At 38.4% G+C, this 18836-nt stretch overlaps 1 protein-coding gene across 1 annotated transcript in view; it reads right to left on the bottom strand.

Annotated features, from left to right (window-relative positions):
* galnt2 (UDP-N-acetyl-alpha-D-galactosamine:polypeptide N-acetylgalactosaminyltransferase 2) overlaps window positions 1–15522 on the bottom strand; it is a 296051-nt gene extending 280529 nt beyond the window's left edge. The window contains exon 1 of the mRNA XM_039748294.1: window positions 15320–15522. Coding sequence (XP_039604228.1) covers window positions 15320–15415 — 96 coding nt within the window. The 5' untranslated portion in view covers window positions 15416–15522. The remainder of the gene's footprint in view (window positions 1–15319) is intronic.
* Between the last annotated feature and the right edge of the window lie 3314 nt (window positions 15523–18836).

Raw genomic sequence — 18836 nt, 5'->3', positions numbered from 1 at the left:
TGCATTCATGTGACAATGTTTTCTGATTGGTTCTGATTGCTATTCAGGTCATAAAATGATTTCTTCAAATGATTTCTTCAAAATGTCACTCATGTGTCTCTTTCTCTACCCCTGCTGCGTTGACATCATGGACCAGAAGGCGTGAGCTTATTCAGTGCGAAAAATGAACACGGAGGTGGCCAGTTGCTATGTGCTACAACATGCCTGACCATGCAGCGATGAACACAAGTGTACTTTGCAAGGCATGCACAGGGTCCACTGAGAAAAGAAGAGTGTTCTTGGCTCACCTTGCAGAAGAACTTCTTTGTCGCTTCTGACAAGAAAAGGCGATGGAAAAAGAAAGAGGATGCAACAATGACAAGCTTCTGTTCCAAGACCGGTACTTCCCTTAGGAAAGCAGACAGAGTGTCAGGTGCTCCTTCAATGTAATAGGAACCACAGCATAGAGAGAAGTGTACACTGCAACAGGTACACGTCGTAAATGTAGGAAGGACGGTCCTTGGGTGTGGAAACTGTTAACATTTGAATTTGATGATTGTATATAGCATGGAACTCTTTGTACTGTTCTTTCCACTGCATGTCATGAGGTACAAAAGAAATGCCACCATGCACCAATGTGGGGTCGGGCAAGAATGGGGGAGGGGGGAGAAGAGGTCACTGATCACAACTGCAACAAGGTATGTGAATGAATACGAATAATATGAATGTTGCATCAGTGCCACAATTTTTTCCCCCAAAATGTATTATACACGTCATAAAATGAATTATTCCAAATATTGACATAATGAACCATGAACTAATTCAGTGTAATCAGGAACACTCAATAAAGTCACAGAGATACCAAGAAGTTATGATTCACCAACATTTGTGTGTCAGCTTTTATCCCTCCAGATCAGAGAATAGCCAGTTCCGTTGTCTCAAAACTCCACTCACATCCACAGTTTCAGTCCCAGTTTCAAATAAAACTAACAGCATCAGATCTGGGGTGTTGTAGCATGATTGAGACAATAAAAGTGAAAAATAAGCTAACTTTTACAAGTACTATAAAATTTACACTGGCTGTTGCAGACACAAATCAAATGTATGTTTTTATTGTATAATATTAACAACAAGAGCAGCTCACTACTCAAAATGGTAAATTGGGAGGCAGCCAAGATCGATCCAGCAACTTCTTGATAATAAGTCAAAAGCTCTTACCGCTGCACCACGAAAGCCATCATATCATAGTTATACGTTTTGTGAAAGTGTTTGATATTGGTTTCCCATTATACCGTTCATGTCTATATTTTGTCATTTATTACTAAAACATGAAGAAAAAAAAAAAAAAAGTATTTTAAAATGTTTGCATAGATTGTTGTAGACACAGAACACACATATAAATGTATTCCAAATCGCAATATATTATGTACCCTCTACAACTACAGGAAATTCACTCCAACAAACACTGAGCACCGAGAACATTCTGAGCTGAGGCGATGGGATAGTAGGCTGCTTGCGTTGACAGACACATTTACAAGACAAAAGATGCTTACTGAGAGGTGCGAACTGATTTAAGGTGGCCAGAGTTTTTTCATAGGCTTTGGCAATTCTAGTGTTAAAGGCTCAGGACACCATTGCAGGTGTTTTGGGTTAATTAGCTCAGTGGAACACCATGAGTCTACAATATTGTAATTTTCAGAGATACCGAATTTTGGGTTTTAATTAGCTATCTATACTAATAAAAGGCAAAGCCCTCACTCACTCACTCACTGACTCATCACTAATTCTCCAACTTCCCGTGTGGGTGGAAGGCTGAAATTTGGCAGGTTCATTCCTTACAGCTTCCTTACAAAAGTTGGGCAGGTTTTATATCGAAATTCTACGCGTAATGGTCATAACTGGAAGCAGTTTTTCTCCATTTACTGTAATGGAGATGAGCTTCAACGCCGTGGGGGCGGAGTTTCGTGTGACATCATCACGCCTCCCGTAATCACGCGTACATAGAAAACCAGGAAGACCTCAAAAGCGCTGAAGAAAACATGCATTATATAATTGAGAAGGCAGCGAAACAATAAGAAGCGAGCGAGTGACATATACAACCATATTCATGAGTTCTGCTACTTCGGAAACAAAGCATGATGTAAACCTACACTTTAAATTAAGTTCATAGACAGGCTGCCGCTGGCGTTTGTAATTTAGTGCCTGCCCATATAAGGCCGTCCGTCAGCGGCAATCCAATAGCAAACTCCCTCTAAATATTCACGGGTTAAGGACTGTGCTTATGGAGAGGAATATGAGATGGTCAGGGTGGTGTTTGACACAAACTCAGCGAAACTGCGAGAGAAAGTTTTAAGTGCCAGGACTAAGGTAACATTAAATACAGCCATGGACATAACACGAGATGGCACCAGCACAGCTGGGAACCTTCGATGCATGTACACGGCGCGCTCACGTGAACTGGCGCGGTGCACAGATAAAAAGCAACAGTTCCAAAAGCTGAACAAAACCGAATTACACAATTGAAAAGGCAGCAAAAAATATGAAGCGTCTCATACATACAAGCATATTCATAAATCCAACTACTGCGGAAACAAAGCACACGTTGGAAAAAGTCAATGTCCCGCTAAAGGAAGACAGTGTAAAAACCCGTGCATGCAGTGTGTCAGGTCTCAGATAAAGAAGAAGACGAGCTGTTTATTGATGCAGTAAGAAACGAATCGATGAATGAAACCTGTCATCTTTACAACGATTGACAAACACGGAATGTAACTTGAACACAACACATCCTACAAATACGAACCTGATTGAAAGAAATAATGATAATCAAATCCTTGATGACAGCAACACTCAGTAACACTCACAAAACAAATACTGTATATTGACAGTCATGTTACGTTAAAATATTAATGCTTGAAATATATATCACTTTGTCCGAAATGAATCTATCCGAGTTTCACGTTTTGAATTGAATTACTGAAATAAATTAATCAGCAAATGTCCTATAAAGGGTAGTGGCACAACTCAAAAGGTATAAGAACCACCAGAATATAACAGACTTATTTTATATAAATCATTTGGGAGTAAACCAAAGAACCAACCACACTGAAATGTATGCACTTATTGACACAGTATGTAAATTCAACAGTGTATAAAATTAACCAATATTCTTTGTTTCTCTGACCACGCTGTAACAGACCGCTTTTGAAGAATGCTCTATCCAAAGGCTTACACATACATACACACACACACACACACACACACACACACACACATTAATCCTTTCTCTCTTTCCACTGCAGATCTGTTATAGGAAATTCCACCTTTACCGATAACGCCACTTCCGGTTCTGTCCCCGACAACCTTCCTTTAAAACCATCATCTTTGTCTCAGCCAATTCAGTTCTGCTTTGGACCCCAATCTGTACACAATTGTGCAAATCAATTTACCATTTTGTCACTGGGTTCAAGTATACAGGAGGCTGCCCCAAACCTTTTTGTGTCTTTTCTTTGACAACTGGCATAGTCGGCAGGGCGATTGGTTCCAAGAAGTACCAGATGTAGGACCTGAAGAAGACAACCTTCACGAATATCTAGGTGGGAAAGTACCAAATGGGAGTGGGGGTTGGGGCCCAGGATTCGGAAAGACCAGGCGTGAGCTCCATCCCCAGTACACATTATCGGGTGAACTAATGTCCACGGGGGGTGTGAAGCGTGGGCCAACAGGATTGGGCTGGTCCAGATGAACTAGGTCAAAAGGGGCTTATTATGCTCTCTCAAAAGAGAGTGTCACCCTCCCCACCAAGGCAGAGCCCTTGGCTAAAAGTTGGAGTGCCCCAGACCAGCAGATGAATAAGGTAAAAAGGTGGAAATTTGACCCTGAGTGGCCAAACCACCCACAGACATTTTCAATATGGGCTAAAATGGGGAACTGGCTAAGGCCAGAAGAAAATAATCCCCGCCAAATAGTGGAGCAGGTCGCCAGCTACTTATTCATGAACAGCCTTCCAGAACATCTCACCCAGCCAGTCTGGGGACAAAGATTAGTTGCTGGGCGGTATGACCAAAATTCTATATCACGGTATTTTTCAAAATTATACTGGTTTCATGGTATTCAACAGTATTTCCCCACCCCACCCCCCCCACCCAAATGCATGAGTGGATATTAACCACATTTTCCACTGCAATTACTGCAGTAGACTGGCTAAGAATAACCTATTCTACTGTCATGAGCATTGTACCAAAAAAATAAATAAATAAAATTTAATGTGCACACAAGTTTTAATACATGTTTGCATTGCCCCATAAAGAGATAGTTTTCAAGGGGTTGGCACTAATGAAGAGAAGGAATCACATTGCATGACAGGTGCAGTCAAAATATAGAACCTTTTTAATGAACAAATTTTGCAAACAACAAACTAAAATTTTGACAACATATTTTCAACCAACTAAAGTGGAATTTAGACTAAGTAAAATATCCAGAGGTGCTTGTCAAAAGTTGTATTGAACTGAACAGGTCTTAGAAAAGGAATAAAAATAGCAAATGTTTTCATAAACCAACTACACTTTGTTACTTTTAACGTGTCAGGGGACAGAGATTGTTAATGTGACTTTTTAAACAACTTTACCATCATTAAACTGCATAATATTTAAACTAAATAACAATAAATAGTGCAACTTCCAGTAATAATACTATTACAGTAGAGTCTCGCTTATCCTGCATTTCGTATTATCCAACATCCCACCGCAAAAAAAAAAAAAAAATGCATCAATAGGCAACAAGAGCTAACGCAGCTAATTACAGTGGAACCTCGATTTGCGAGCATAATTCGTTCTGGAAATGTGCACGCAGTCCAAAGCACTCATACAGTATATCAATGCGAATTTCCCCATAAGAAATAATGGAAACTCAGATGATTCGTTCCACAACCCAAAACAATTCATATAAAAATGATTAATACATAATAAAGTAAAAATAAATAAAGCAAAATAACCTGCACTTTACCTTTGAAAAGAATCATGGCTGGTGTGAGTGAGTTTCTAAACTCTTGTGGGATTCCACCCAACAGGACGACACGAGGAAGAGCATCCCAAAGCTATCGTAATGTCACAGCTCCATAGCAGTTCGCCATAAAGGCCAATCCGAAAACATTGCGGACATGCTAGAAGCACCTGCCATTGATAGGTGATACAAGGAACATTATAAATGCACAGGGCACAGTGTTACTTGCCCCCCCAACCCTACCCGACTGCGGTGTCTGTGTATAGGAGAATGGAAGATCCCGCTAAAATAACCAACCATGCTGTTGCTGTTTCAAGCTGAATAAAGCTGGTGTTGCTAAAAGTACTGAGACTCAGCTTCGAGTTTTCGGGTGCAAGATGGGGACGCACACGTCCCAGCACAAACACACACACACGCAGTCACAATGCTGTAGTAAACAGCATACGCTCGTATGGATGTTGACTATATGAGTGACGGAGTTAAGGCTCTAAAAACTGCAATTAATTACCTTGCGCAACAAGAAGAAGCTACAGGAATCGACATAATGATGCTGCAAAGATGGCGAGACTCGACAGCGAAGAAACGGCACTCGTCAGGAAAGCAGACTACGATCAAATGTCTTTAAATCATCACAGGACTGAACTTAAGTACAGTACATATTGTATTTAACTCCAGACAATTCTGTAACTAAGTTCATTTTTTCAGTTAATTTATTCTGTTTTGTTGTAAAACACAATTATTAGGTTCATAATGTGTAAAATTAAAACATAGTCTGACGTTTAGTAGGCTCTTTCTTAACACCTGCCATTATCCAACATTTCCGCTTATCCGACGTTCTGCCGGCCCGTTTATGTCAGATAAGCGAGAGACTACTCTACTTCAAGCCCAGGTGTATTACACAGTATTCACCAAAGAAAACTAAAATAAAACAAGTGCAACTTGGCGAGACATTTTTACCAAATGAGCCATCATTAAGGCAAATTGCATTAATATGGGCCGTGCTTCAAGCTAAGCTAAACACATAAATAATAAAACCGCACTTATAATGCTATTTGTGTTATAGTCCTATGGAAGCGTCATACAGGAAGGGCCATGGTGAAGGAAAAAAAAAAAAAACACCATGTCAAGAATAAAGTCAACATTTCCACTTTATTCTCATAGTTTATTTTGTCATTAAAGTAGAATGTTATAAACCGAACTTCATCCTAAAATCAAAGTTTCATTTACTGGATTTTCTCAAACCCAATCATAAGTTATGTAGCACATTAAATGCTTTGTTTTAAGTGTTCCCCGACCCAGTTGTTAATTGTTATGCGCTACTTAACCCGACTTTCTCTGCACTAAGAGGAGGCACAGGCAAGAATCGCCGCACAGAATACATTCACTTCATGATATTCCTGCTCTCTGAAAATATTGAAAGCTAACATTAATACTTGATATCATTTTCATGATGAAATGCATTAAAGCAGGTATTAAGCATGCACAGTAGTGAGGCAGTAGTGCTGCTCCCTCGCAGTATGGGGTCCCCAGGTGTACGTTCAGTGTAGAGAACTTTATGGCTGGTGTGACGAGGCTCCAAAAAACTGGATGTATGAATGGGTATTGCACTGGTTTAACTAAAATATTGTGTAAATGTTGGGTTCGTGATCTGGTGGTTGGAGACATGAACACAGAATTCAATAGATATTCTTCTGAGCGGGTTTTCTTTATTGCATGCATGTTGCCTCTGTCTGATGTACCAAACCTCCAACTCCTATCCTTCTTTTTTATTTCTCCACACAACCAATCACCACACGATAAACGTCTTTGTGTAATTAAAACTAGTTATAAACTTAGACTACGGACCGTTCAGAACTGTAGTGTAGCACCCATCCCAGCAAGCATTAAGTGCGAGTCAGGAGCACGTCGCAGGGTGAATACGAGCAACACATACACTAGCAGGATCAATATAGCATAACAAAACCCCACATCCTACATGACTTTGAAAGGAAACTGAAGCACGCCAAATAAAACCACCAGAAAAACATGAAAATTCAAGGCAGGGAACACCCAGGACTCCCTTGCTGTGAGGCAGCAGTGCAACCTCCACGCCACCGTGCCCCCACGTGATTAATACATGCTTTAATGCATTTCATCATGAAAATTATATCATTTATCTTAGCATTCTAAATGTTCAGGGAGCAGAAATATCATGGAATTAATGTATTATGTGTGGTGATCGTTGCCTGCACCTCCCTCCTCTTAGTGTAAGAGGTCAGGTTAAGAAGCACGTAGCTTGGCTCGGGGAACACAACACAAAGCATTTAATGTGCTACATAACTTGTGATGGGGTTTGAGAAAATCTAGTAAATTAAATATTCATTTTAAGATTAACTTTAGTTTACGATGTTCTACTTTAATGACAAATCACGAAAATAAAGTCAACATGTCAACTTTATTCTCGTCCTAAGCGCCAACATTAAAGTGGAATCGTCGAGAAAAAAGTCAACATGTCGTCACACTATTACATAGTACCCAGGTACATTACACAATACTGAAAAAAATAAAACAAGTACAACTTGGCTTGCAGTATTATCCAGTAGTATAGAAACAGTATTCACACATTTGAACATAATGGTCCACATCCGACCATTTAACACCAAAGTATCACCAGACAACAGACACAGCTCCTTTTTTCAGCAAAAGTTCTACTGTTTCATCATGTTCAACTTTATCATCTTTTACAGCTTCAGTTTCAGAATGTTCTCTCCATTTTCACTGTTCAATACCTCTACTAAATGCATGTACTCCGTTGCACGCAGTGAAAAAGGTCTCCCCCCTTAAACAGTTTCCCGCTGTGCTACATTCTGAACATTGTTTAGGCTATTTAAACCAGTGTTGCGGTATATGAAAAATCCACATCATAACAAAAATAAGAAACTGTTTTTGGTCTGAACCGGTATACCGCCCAGAACTAGCCCAATTTAAGCATTATTGGTTATTGAATTTTAATAACAGAACATGGTATAGGGTTTATCAATAAGAGGATGGAGAATGGTTTATAATTGTACATAAGTGTTTGGGTAATAGGAACACTTAAGACAAAATGTCCAAAACCATTAGTATATGTTCGAGGTAACACGGTATATAGCACAAGAGGTCTCTGTCCAGTTTTAGAAAAACCTCCAATCGTCACTTTCCATGATTAGAATGATGTATATGAGTAATGAAAACCCCCTCCAGAAAGCAGGGATAAACTGATGAGAAAGCCAATACACCCCTCTTAAAGCAGTGCTTAGAATAATGGGAGAATCAACATGAGTTACAAATTACTGATGGCGTGAGTTCACTGGAAGAAGTAATACAATTCTAAATATTAAAAAGAGTCACATGATGTGATGTACTAGATAAGGTGATGCAATTAGAAAAAGTATAAAAGCAGATGAATTATGTAATTGACTGCGGAAACACTTGTGCACAACTCTGTGCAAATAAAGAAATGTTCTACATTCTCATATGGGCTCCACGACTGCCATCTTTGAAGATGAAGGAAAGTTTTTACCACAACATATTCTAAAAACACAGAGTAAAGAAATTTTGTAAACAATGATTTCCTACCATTATAAAGAAACAGATCATTAAGCATGCTTTTAAATCTCTTCTCTTTTCAATTAGCCTGACACTGAAAACTGGATAATCTTATAAAGTATATTGAATGCCTGTTTCTTGTAGGACCACAGCTAACAGACACCATAAACTGAGGACCAGTTACTGAAACGAAGCACAGAGTATCCTTGATGACTGATATCAGCTAAAACAAAGTAAGAAAAATTCACATATTGCAAAGATTACAAGTATTTTCAGGTTCTTAGTGAACCGTTTTCAAATTTGCAGCACTTAATTTTGTATTGATTTCAAACACACAAATTATTAGTATAAGATGTGCTCTAATTTAATAATAGCTGTCATTTTTATTCAAACACACCCTAAGTCAGGGCTATTCAATTGGTGGCCCGCGGGCCACATGCGGCCCAGAATCAACCTCCGAGTGGCCCAGCCCATGGTTCCGCCCATAGATAATAAATTAATATATATTATTCATAAATTGTTATTTAATATAATTTAATATATATATATATATATTATATTAATATAAATATATAGTACTGTATATTAATATAAATATAAAGTATTTATTATGTCTATGATCCCGCCAAAAACACGCATTCCTACGTAAATTACATAGCCTGCAACACGCAAACAATGCAGAGCGTGCCGGTAGTAGCTTAGATTACTATCAATATGTCTTTCTCAACACTGAAACGTAAAATTGCCAATGAAAACCGTAAGTTTAACCCTGCCTGGACTGACAAATACTTGTGTATTTTACCGCCACATCCAAACTGATGTGTTTAATTTGTAATGAGTGCGTTGGAGTATTTAAAGATTACAATGTCCGGAGGCATCATGTTGAGAAACACCACACTTTTCGCACCAATTTTCCAGAGGGATCTCAAGAGAGGGCTGCAAAAGTGCAGAGTTTGATTGCATCTTGCAACCGGAGCAGTACTACCATGGTGCGGTCATTCACAGCCCAAGAGAGCTACTGCAGCATCCCTTCGTGTTTCCTGGATACTGGCAAAAAAGAAAAGGCCATTCACAGACTCTGAAACCGTGAAGGACTGTATGCTGGCTGTCATGGATGAGGTGATAAATGATAAAATTAAAATGAGCGTGGTATCTGCTATAAAAAACGTATACCCCTGTCAGATACTTCAAACATTCGTAGGGTTGAAATTCTTGTTGCAGATGTGTATGAAACGCTGTTAGGAGACCTGATGAAAGCTGATACTATGTCTATAGCAGTACATTAGTCCACAGACAAAACTGATACTGCTCAGTTGTGCATATATGTCCGTTTTTTTGATGGCAAATGATTCCGAGAGGAGCTGCTCGGCCTACTGCCGTTAGAAGGACACACAACTGGCGATATAGTCTTTGGGAAAATTTCCGCCTTTTTTAAAGACAGTGGTCTGGATATGAAGCGTGTGTGCATGCTTGTGACAGATGGGACTCCGTCCATGACAGGGAAAGTGAATGGTTTGGCAGCACGTTGGTCCGCTGTTGCACCTCAGTTGATCTCCTTACACTGCATTGTGCATCAGGCGGTGTTGTGCGCAAAACTAAGTGGGGCGCTCAAAATGACAATGGACAGCGTTATGGCTATAATTAATTTTATTCGCTACACATCAAGCCTCCAACACCGCTTATTCCGCATGCTGCTGTCAGAAATGTCTGCCGAGCAGCACGACCTTCTTTTGCATAATGACGTGACGTGGCTGTCCAAAGGCCAAGCACTGGAGAGTTTCTGCAGTCTCAGAGAAGAGATCATAACTTGCCTCCGCAGCAGCAATCAAAAAAAAAAAAGGCAGAAACGCACTTGAGTCGCATACTGGACGACAGCTTCATGGCCGATGCCTGCTTTCTGAGCGACATATTCAAACACCTGAACAATCTCAATTTGGGACTACAAGGCAGAGACAAAACTGTCATCGACCTTGTGGAACAGATGCGCGCATTCCAAGTTAAACTGGACCTTTTCGTAAATGATCTGAGCACAGGCTGAATGCTGCATTTTCCGACACTCCGCAAATGCATCTCATCCCCCGCACAAATCACGGATGTGATGACAGGTTTCATTGCAATGTTGAAAAATAACTTTGCTGGTCGATTGGATGAACTTGATCTGCCCACAGAGTTGGCCGTTTTTGTCAGAGACCCATTCACTGTTGCAATAGAAGGGGACTTATCCGCCAGAGCTAAGAAACTGGTCCCTTCCATTGACGAGGGGAAATTCACACTCGAACTTGTTGATATGCAGTCATCTGTAACCATGGCACTGGAGCTTTCCACTAACGGGCCTGCAATGTTTTGGACAGGGCTGTGGAGTCGGTAGATAAATGCTCTGACTCCTCAGTTTCTAAATCTTCCGACTCCTCTGTATGTATATACTATGCTACTGTATTTTCTACATCCATTGAAGGAAAGGAAGGCAACATACATGTCATTTTACCACAGAACTACTGGCTAGGAAGCCAACACTCTACTATAATGCCAGATTAAAGACAAACACAATTGATTGGCGGCCTCAGATTGCGGGTGTCCACATGGACGGGCAGATCCAGCTTGCCGAAAATCTCAACCATCGCCCCTATCCAAAGTAATGTGATGCCTCTGTCTGCTGCAGTGGCTGTCTCCTCTGTCAGCCAGCCGGAAGTTTAGTGCATTGTGTCACTCACCGGCCAGCTGATCAGCAGAACGAGCCTCTGCTGAAGACAGGTAGGGAGATCTGCGTTCTCGGCTCCTTCGGCCCCCTTCACTAGCGCATAGCGAAGGGGACCCGACGGAGCTGAGAACACACCAGATGATTTTTCAGGCATTTGACGTGTGACTCGTTGAATGGCCGAAAAATCGGCAGTGCATCTGTAAATGTATGGGGGGCTTTAGGCTAGGATCACAGTTCCCTGTAACAGTGGAACACGACACAATGGAAAGCGGTGCCGCACCTTACCTGTGCATTACATCCCATATAGTGACGCATACAGTCAATGAAAAGCATGCTTCATGGTTACTTGACATGTTCATTTTGTGGTAACATTATGCACTGCATGCATTGGGCTTTATTCTTACAGCAGAGAAGTAGTTCATTATGACTGTTTGTGAATTGGGACATTTCAACTTACTTTTTTAATTCCCATTTAAATTTAGTAGGAGTCGGTTAACTCTTTGCCGACTCCGACTCCAGGTACCCAAAATTGTCTCCGACTCCGACTCCACAGCCCTGGTTTTGGACTGATGTCAACGTACATCAGTTCCCTAACATTAAGAAAGTAGCGATCGTCATGCTCATTATGTTTGGATCAACATATACATGCGAGTCAAGTTTTTCACACATGAACTCCACAAAAAGCAACTCTCGTTGCTCCCTGACTGACCATACTCTCCACCAATGCCTTCGAATTGCATTGACAACTTGACAAATTCTGAGCCTAAAGTCACTGCTCTCGTTCAAAACAAAAATGTCACTTCTCCCACTAAGTCAGCAGGGTAACTGTAGCCTACAATACATCAATATAATGTGGGATGTGTAACAGAGGCATGCCTAATCACACATGGTGATTTAAAATATGTTCCCTCAGTGTTGTTATAGTTGTGAATACTGTGCACTTTTTATTTTATGCACTTTGAGATGTTCCTGGGTCAAATGTGTGCAAGTTGTTTTTTGTTTCAAAAGGAAACAATGTTATTTCTAATAGCCTGCTACTGTGCACTATTTTGTTTTATGCACTTTGTGATCAGATAGGTCAGATATGTAGCCTAGGTCAGTTTTTTTTCTTTTGTAAGTGGAAAAAATAGGGGCTACCTCAGATTCTGTTAATTCAGCTCTTTTTGTATGCACCTTTTGCTCTGCAAACTGACCAAAGTTAAAAGAGAAACAACGAATAAACCTTATGTTTTTCAATAAATTTGTTTGTGTTGGTTTTAAAATTTGTCATTACGAGCGGCTTTGCCGCTAAAATGACTGGCCCAGCTAACCTTCTTGGTTTGACAATCTGGCCCAACTGAATTTGTAATTGAATAGCCCTGCCCTAAGTAGTAACTGATTAAGTATAAGCGCTGTATAGTCATTAAAGTGTTCAAGTGTAAGATGAATAAGGTGGATATGTGCGTATTATCAATGGGCTCTACAACACCAATAACTAATTTCTGCTATATACCAAAGAAAAGGCTGAAAAGCACAGCATTTAGCATTCTAGTTTATCATGAGAAATGTTTTCTTTAATAAAGAGTTTCTTATTTAGAAATGCAGCACTATAGCTAATGTGACAGCAATTTAATGGTTGCAGGTCACCCAGACTTAACAGGATTCCACAAAGTAATTCTGAACAATGCACAGGCAGCTAGTCACATCAGATAACAGCCTTTACAAAAGGATGAAAGAAGTTCAACAAGTTGTAAAGATGTGGAGGTTCATACTGAAAGTGAAGCAAAATTCACTTAAACACTCTTCAAGTCCAAATTATGTTAGGGTGGTATTTGAACTCAGGTCTTCGAAGATGTGAGGTGGCAGCTACCCACTAGACATCCATGCCATCCACAAAACACTACTGTATGGATTACAAAATGCACATTGTGTTTATGCTGTTATAAACATGCTCTGAAGTGAAGCAAGCTGTTTCAGAAAAGAGAAGGGTGTCTTACATTGTTTTTCTGCTCTATGTATTAAAAAAATAAAATTCCTAAAACATCAACAAATATTACATTTTTATTAAAAATGTATACTTTGTTACTGGATGTTGTCAGCAAAGTTATATGCATGAGTTATCTTAAGTGTTGCACCACAACGCTGTGTTAAAGAAAACTTACTTAAAAGATTCGGTACTCGTGTGTTAACAACCCACATAGCGCTTGTGGAGAACCAAGCTCAACAGCGATGACCCTTTCGATGTTATACTTACCGACATTAGAACCTTAACAAAACAAGTAATGTGTCAAAAATAATTAAAAATCAAAATTTTACGTTTTCTTGTTTTTACTTTGTAAATAAAAGAAAGCAAATAAATTATACAGTTTTTCTCTTTCCTGTGGCAGGGTTATAACACAAAGTACCAAAAACCTAAACAACTATTTAGTTATTGAAATGCAGGATTTTACTGTCTATGGCACTGTAAACTTAATATTAAGAAAAAAAAATGCATAAGTGAAAATGGCCAAGAATAAAAATATGCACAGTATTTGATTTAAAAACCCTTTTAAAAATTTCAACTGCTTTTGTGTAACAGAATAAATTACAATCACCTGTGTGAAGATCAGACATGTCCACACTGCAAAACAGTTCACAATCTCAGCTGCCTACACTCAACACGCGATTATTTATAATGAACACGGATTTGTTTTTTTTTTTATTTTAATACAGCATTAATATGTTGGTTGGGTTGATGCCAGAAAAAAAAAAACGTTTACACTGAGGTGCTACAAACATGTAATACTCTGTTAACAACTACATTAAAATTTAGAATCTCGTTTAGAATTGAGCCATGAGAATATTAAATTGTTTTTTAAAAATGAGCGCTTATTTAATTTACATACATATACAAATATATAAAACTTGGAAACACATAGGCCGAAAGGGGGAACTGGGCCATCTGTGCTGGTTCAGTTATAATTGATGGTATTAAAACAAAACCAACAGTAGCTAAATAAGTTGTATTCATTGTAACCGAAATACTAGTCACAATTACAACGGGACCATTTCTGCTTCATCTATTCGTACATCTAACATCGGCCAAATGAGGCAAGCATTAGCTTGGCCACAACAACAAGGAAATATTTACTTAACCTATTTCCTATATCCTGTTTAAAAAGTACAAAATTACAGTACTTGCATTAGAGAACAATCTTCGTTTAAAGAAGACAGCATTTGAAAACTGGACTGTTAAATGCACTTCGACATGTGCAATATCGCTGCAATTAAGTGAGAACTTCATTTGTATCCATTAGCATTTATGATACATGGTAATTACTCAGTTGAACATAATTTAAAAAACTCACTGCCTCGATCATCAATGACAGCTTTAAAAAATATACTTTAATAACAACTGTAAAAACTCAAAGACAGATTCCAAAAATAACCAAATACTTTAGTCTGCTTAAACGATGACACATTCAGACAAGAATATATATCTAAATAATAAAAATTTAATTATCAACAATGCTCTACTTAAATATAACCATCAATGGCTATTTGCCATTGCCATAACCAAGAATTGTGTTCCAAGAGGATTTAGTATTGTCAAAAAGTAATGGTACTGAAAGCATATTGGACTTCTTTCGGCTGCTTCGGTTACTAACTCCTACAAACAGATAATTAAAGGTGTTAAATTACACAACTCATGCTTGTTTAATGTTACAGTCGCGGAGAACAAATAGTACAGTATAGTAAATCAGCAGGAGTGCACAGCAAACAAAATAATGTACCTCGATCATGCAGTTCTAATTAAAATACCCAGGGGTAAAATTGCAGAACATGACGTCATGCTTGTCTTAATTTATTTCAGTGAAGTCAGAATACGGCCCTTTAACCAAACTTGCGCCGCTCTGTCATTCATTAGCCGCCCATCAGTACTCTTGATCATATCGAAAATTGAATTAATGAACAGCACAGATTGAAGAAATGTGGTGTTCATCAAGACAAAGTGATGTTCATTTTGCTTCATGTTAACAACGACATGGATTTCATTTCTGAAATACGTAACATTGTCACTACACACAATCATTTAAAGGAATAGAGACAATATTTTACCTTTCTGTTCAGTGTTGTTCCAGAATAAAAGTAATAAGCAATTCCTAGAACCCACAAAACAGCAAAACACAATAGAATCCTGGATTTTCTGCGCATTGCTCTGGGAAACGTGACTTGTAAGAATTAGACTTAAGAAGCTTTAACCGGAGCTATTTTCCCGTGCTCAACTGCGCTCCGGTGCAGAAACCAAGCAGGAAGCAAGCAACGTTGCCAGGTCAGAGGTGAAGGGACGTGAACTAGAATATAACCAATCCAGTAAAAGGGGGCGGGCGAGAAGCTAGTGGAGAGAAAATATTGCGATAATTTAGCAGTAACTGAACATGCATTACCTGGTTGTCGTTAAAAGAATAAGGTGAATGTGAAACCCATGCAATGAAAGACGAATGCAAGGAATATATTTATTAACAGAGTAAAAGCAAATTCGCAATATATAGGCGCTAGCTGAATATCTACTGATGTTTAAGAGGTTAAAGGTTTACTTCCTATGTTTCTGAGCACTGTGTGAGTAGTCCAGTACTGATTTTTTAAAATGTAATTAGTTTTTAATTAGAGTTATGGATTTCTAATTATCAGAACGTGACCCATTCTGTTAAAGCTGTCTTTTCTGTAACATTGTTTTTTTTGTTTTGTTTTTTTTTCTGTTGTTTTGACGGGATGGTCGAGCTAAATTTCTTCAATCTATGGAATATATTCTCACATTTCTTTAGAAATATTTAATTCCAAAAAGTTGTAGCTGATTTTGCAATGGTGTAATATAGATGATGCTCTGCTGACTCCGTTGTTATTTACTTCAATGTAAAAACGAAACACTTAAATGTTTAAATTCTTACAATAAAAAATAGCTCAAATAATTTTTAAAATATCAATTATACTGAATAACGTACTTTTGAAAGTTGGTAAAGAAAAGAATTTGACGCACACAACAGTAGATTAAGGGTCGGTTTCAATTCACAGATTGTAAGATTACTGAACAGCCATTCATAATAATATATTGTAAGAAATATAGTAACCTAAAAAACACTTTACATATGTACAGTATATAGGCATGTATGTGTATATAGTATATATAGTTTAATGTAAAAGTTTGAACACCCCTGGCCAAATTACATATTTTGTGCACATTTGAAGTACACATAGAAAATACTTAGTTTAAAACGTCAACTGCAACCAAGCTAAACCAATGGCATTTTTAGGAAATTAATGAACAGTTATGATGGTGGACACAAAAAGAAAATGTGCCATGTTCAAACGTTTGGACAACCTTTCACTTGTAAGCTCTTATAACTCTTCGGGTCGTTAGTGTTATCTGGCTTCCAGCCGCCAATTTCCATTGTTTACAATGTTAAGAAATTTTGCTTAAGGTGAACTAAGAGAGAACATGACAAGATCAGTAAGGTCAAGAACAACGTTTATTATGTGCAGCAGACCCCATTTGACTTCATTGGATCTGCAGGCAGGTTTGGATAAGAAAAAAGTAGTGTATGCAGTGCTCTACTGTGTTGCTTTGCTTACATGAACATGCCTTACTGGATTAATCATCTGAAGGAAACCTTACCTCAGATGTCATCTCAAAAACAATATCTTAAGTTTAAAGAAAAACACCTGCATGAGATCGTAGCATTTTGTAGCTAAGTGCTATGGACAGATGAAGCTAAAATTAAACCATTTAGCCACAACCACTAAAGGTTTGTTTTGATAAAAAAGGACCTGCATTTTAAGGAAAGATCACCTTCTAACTTGTAAATACTTGGTGAATCTTTTGGGGTAGTATGGAGCTAGTGACACAGGAAACATTGTGTGTGTACATCAAAGAATAGATTCTACTAAATATTACACAATCATTGAGGAGAGTGATTGGTGTTGATGTTGTATTTATTGTTTTTTTATTTCAGATGTCAATAAAATATCTAATTTTCCCAATCTTTTCTGTGAAACTCCTCCTGCATAGTAGTGAAACAGGACAGTGAGGAGGGCCCTGCCCAGCTCCCTACTCCTGATGTCAAGCTTTCCCCTCCCCTCCCACAGCCTCTGCCTCGGATTAGTGTGAATATATCACTCCTGTAAGCGAACTATAATCCTTAGTGCAATGAGAGACGTCGCAAAACCAACCTGATTGTTTAAGCAAATTACAGAAAAAAACCCGATCTAAATTCATTAAGTAGTTCACTCTTTCGTTAGCTAAGTGGACATAAGGAACGCCCCAAGGTTGGTGTGTGAGTGAGGAGGGCCCCACCCCCCTCGGCCCGCTGCATGTCTCTTGGATTCGCACAAATAAATCGGTACTGCAAGTGAACTATGATACATACTATAGCGCAATGTGAAAAGTCACAAAATCAACCAGAATCTAAATCCGTTAAGTAGTTCTCTCATGAAAAGCAGACAGATGTTGGATTTTATATATATATATATATATATATATATATATATATATATATATATAATGTATTTGTGCATATATGTTGTGTTCTATCTATGCTTTTTGTGCATGTATACCTTTTGCCAATATTGTATTATTGTCAACCATTCTGAGGACACATGCAAGTAAGTATTTCATTATACAATGTACACATTACAGTACACTTGAATTTAAACTTGAACTTCTTGTAGTGGATACGGAACTGGTCTCTAAACCACAAGGCTGCATATTCAGTCCATTTTTCTGAGTCATTCTGTCAACTTGAGATGTGCTTTAACTGTGAAAAAATAAACAGCTGTACCTTGTATTTGTGACAGACTTTGAGATGGTCTTTATAATAACAGAAAAAATAAAAGAAGTAGAGTGATTAGCACAAGCTAGTAGAAAGGGAGCAGATGCTAACAGAGAGTAACTACTACCACTAAGCAATGTTTATTTAGTTGATGCCCTAAAATTGTAGCTTGTTCAGGCAGTTGGAAATGTATTTGTAGTCTTAAAAGGGTGGCTTTTCAGCCTTTAGTATACCCACTGTGGTACTCCTTTACTCCAAGTGTCTTTTGATTTCTTTCTAGCATTATATTTTAACTAAGGACACAAACAGACATGATATATGCTAGCCTGGTTTAATACTACATGTTGTTCTAAGGACTGTTTTACCAGAAATAAAGAAAACACTAGGCGTTGTGTCATCTTAGCATGTCTTCCATTTTGAGATATAACACAGGTTTGGTTTCCTTAAAGCTGCCTTGAGTCTGCTTATCTTGGTATTATGTCTGTGAGACAATGTTTTATTCTCCTTTGTTTAAACATGGGGTTCCAAGGAGCAAGGTGTAATGGCTTAAGGAAACTGCAGTACTTGCACACTCATACCAGGTCAATTCAGAGTTACTAATCAATCTAATATATTGTATATGTATTAGGATGAGACCAGAAAACCTTTTGCATCCTAAAGATGATGCATTCAGAGTTAGTATAGACTCCATACAGTGACTAGGCATGGATTCAAACATGTTTGTCTGGAAATATGAAAAAGAAGCACAGACCACTGTACTATTGTACAACCCCATAGGCAATGGAAAACTCAGGTCACTTTTATTTATT

This window comes from Polypterus senegalus, chromosome 3, assembly GCF_016835505.1.
Source record: "Polypterus senegalus isolate Bchr_013 chromosome 3, ASM1683550v1, whole genome shotgun sequence".
Classification (NCBI taxonomy): domain Eukaryota; kingdom Metazoa; phylum Chordata; class Cladistia; order Polypteriformes; family Polypteridae; genus Polypterus; species Polypterus senegalus.
This window is presented reverse-complemented; position numbering and strand designations above follow the sequence as displayed.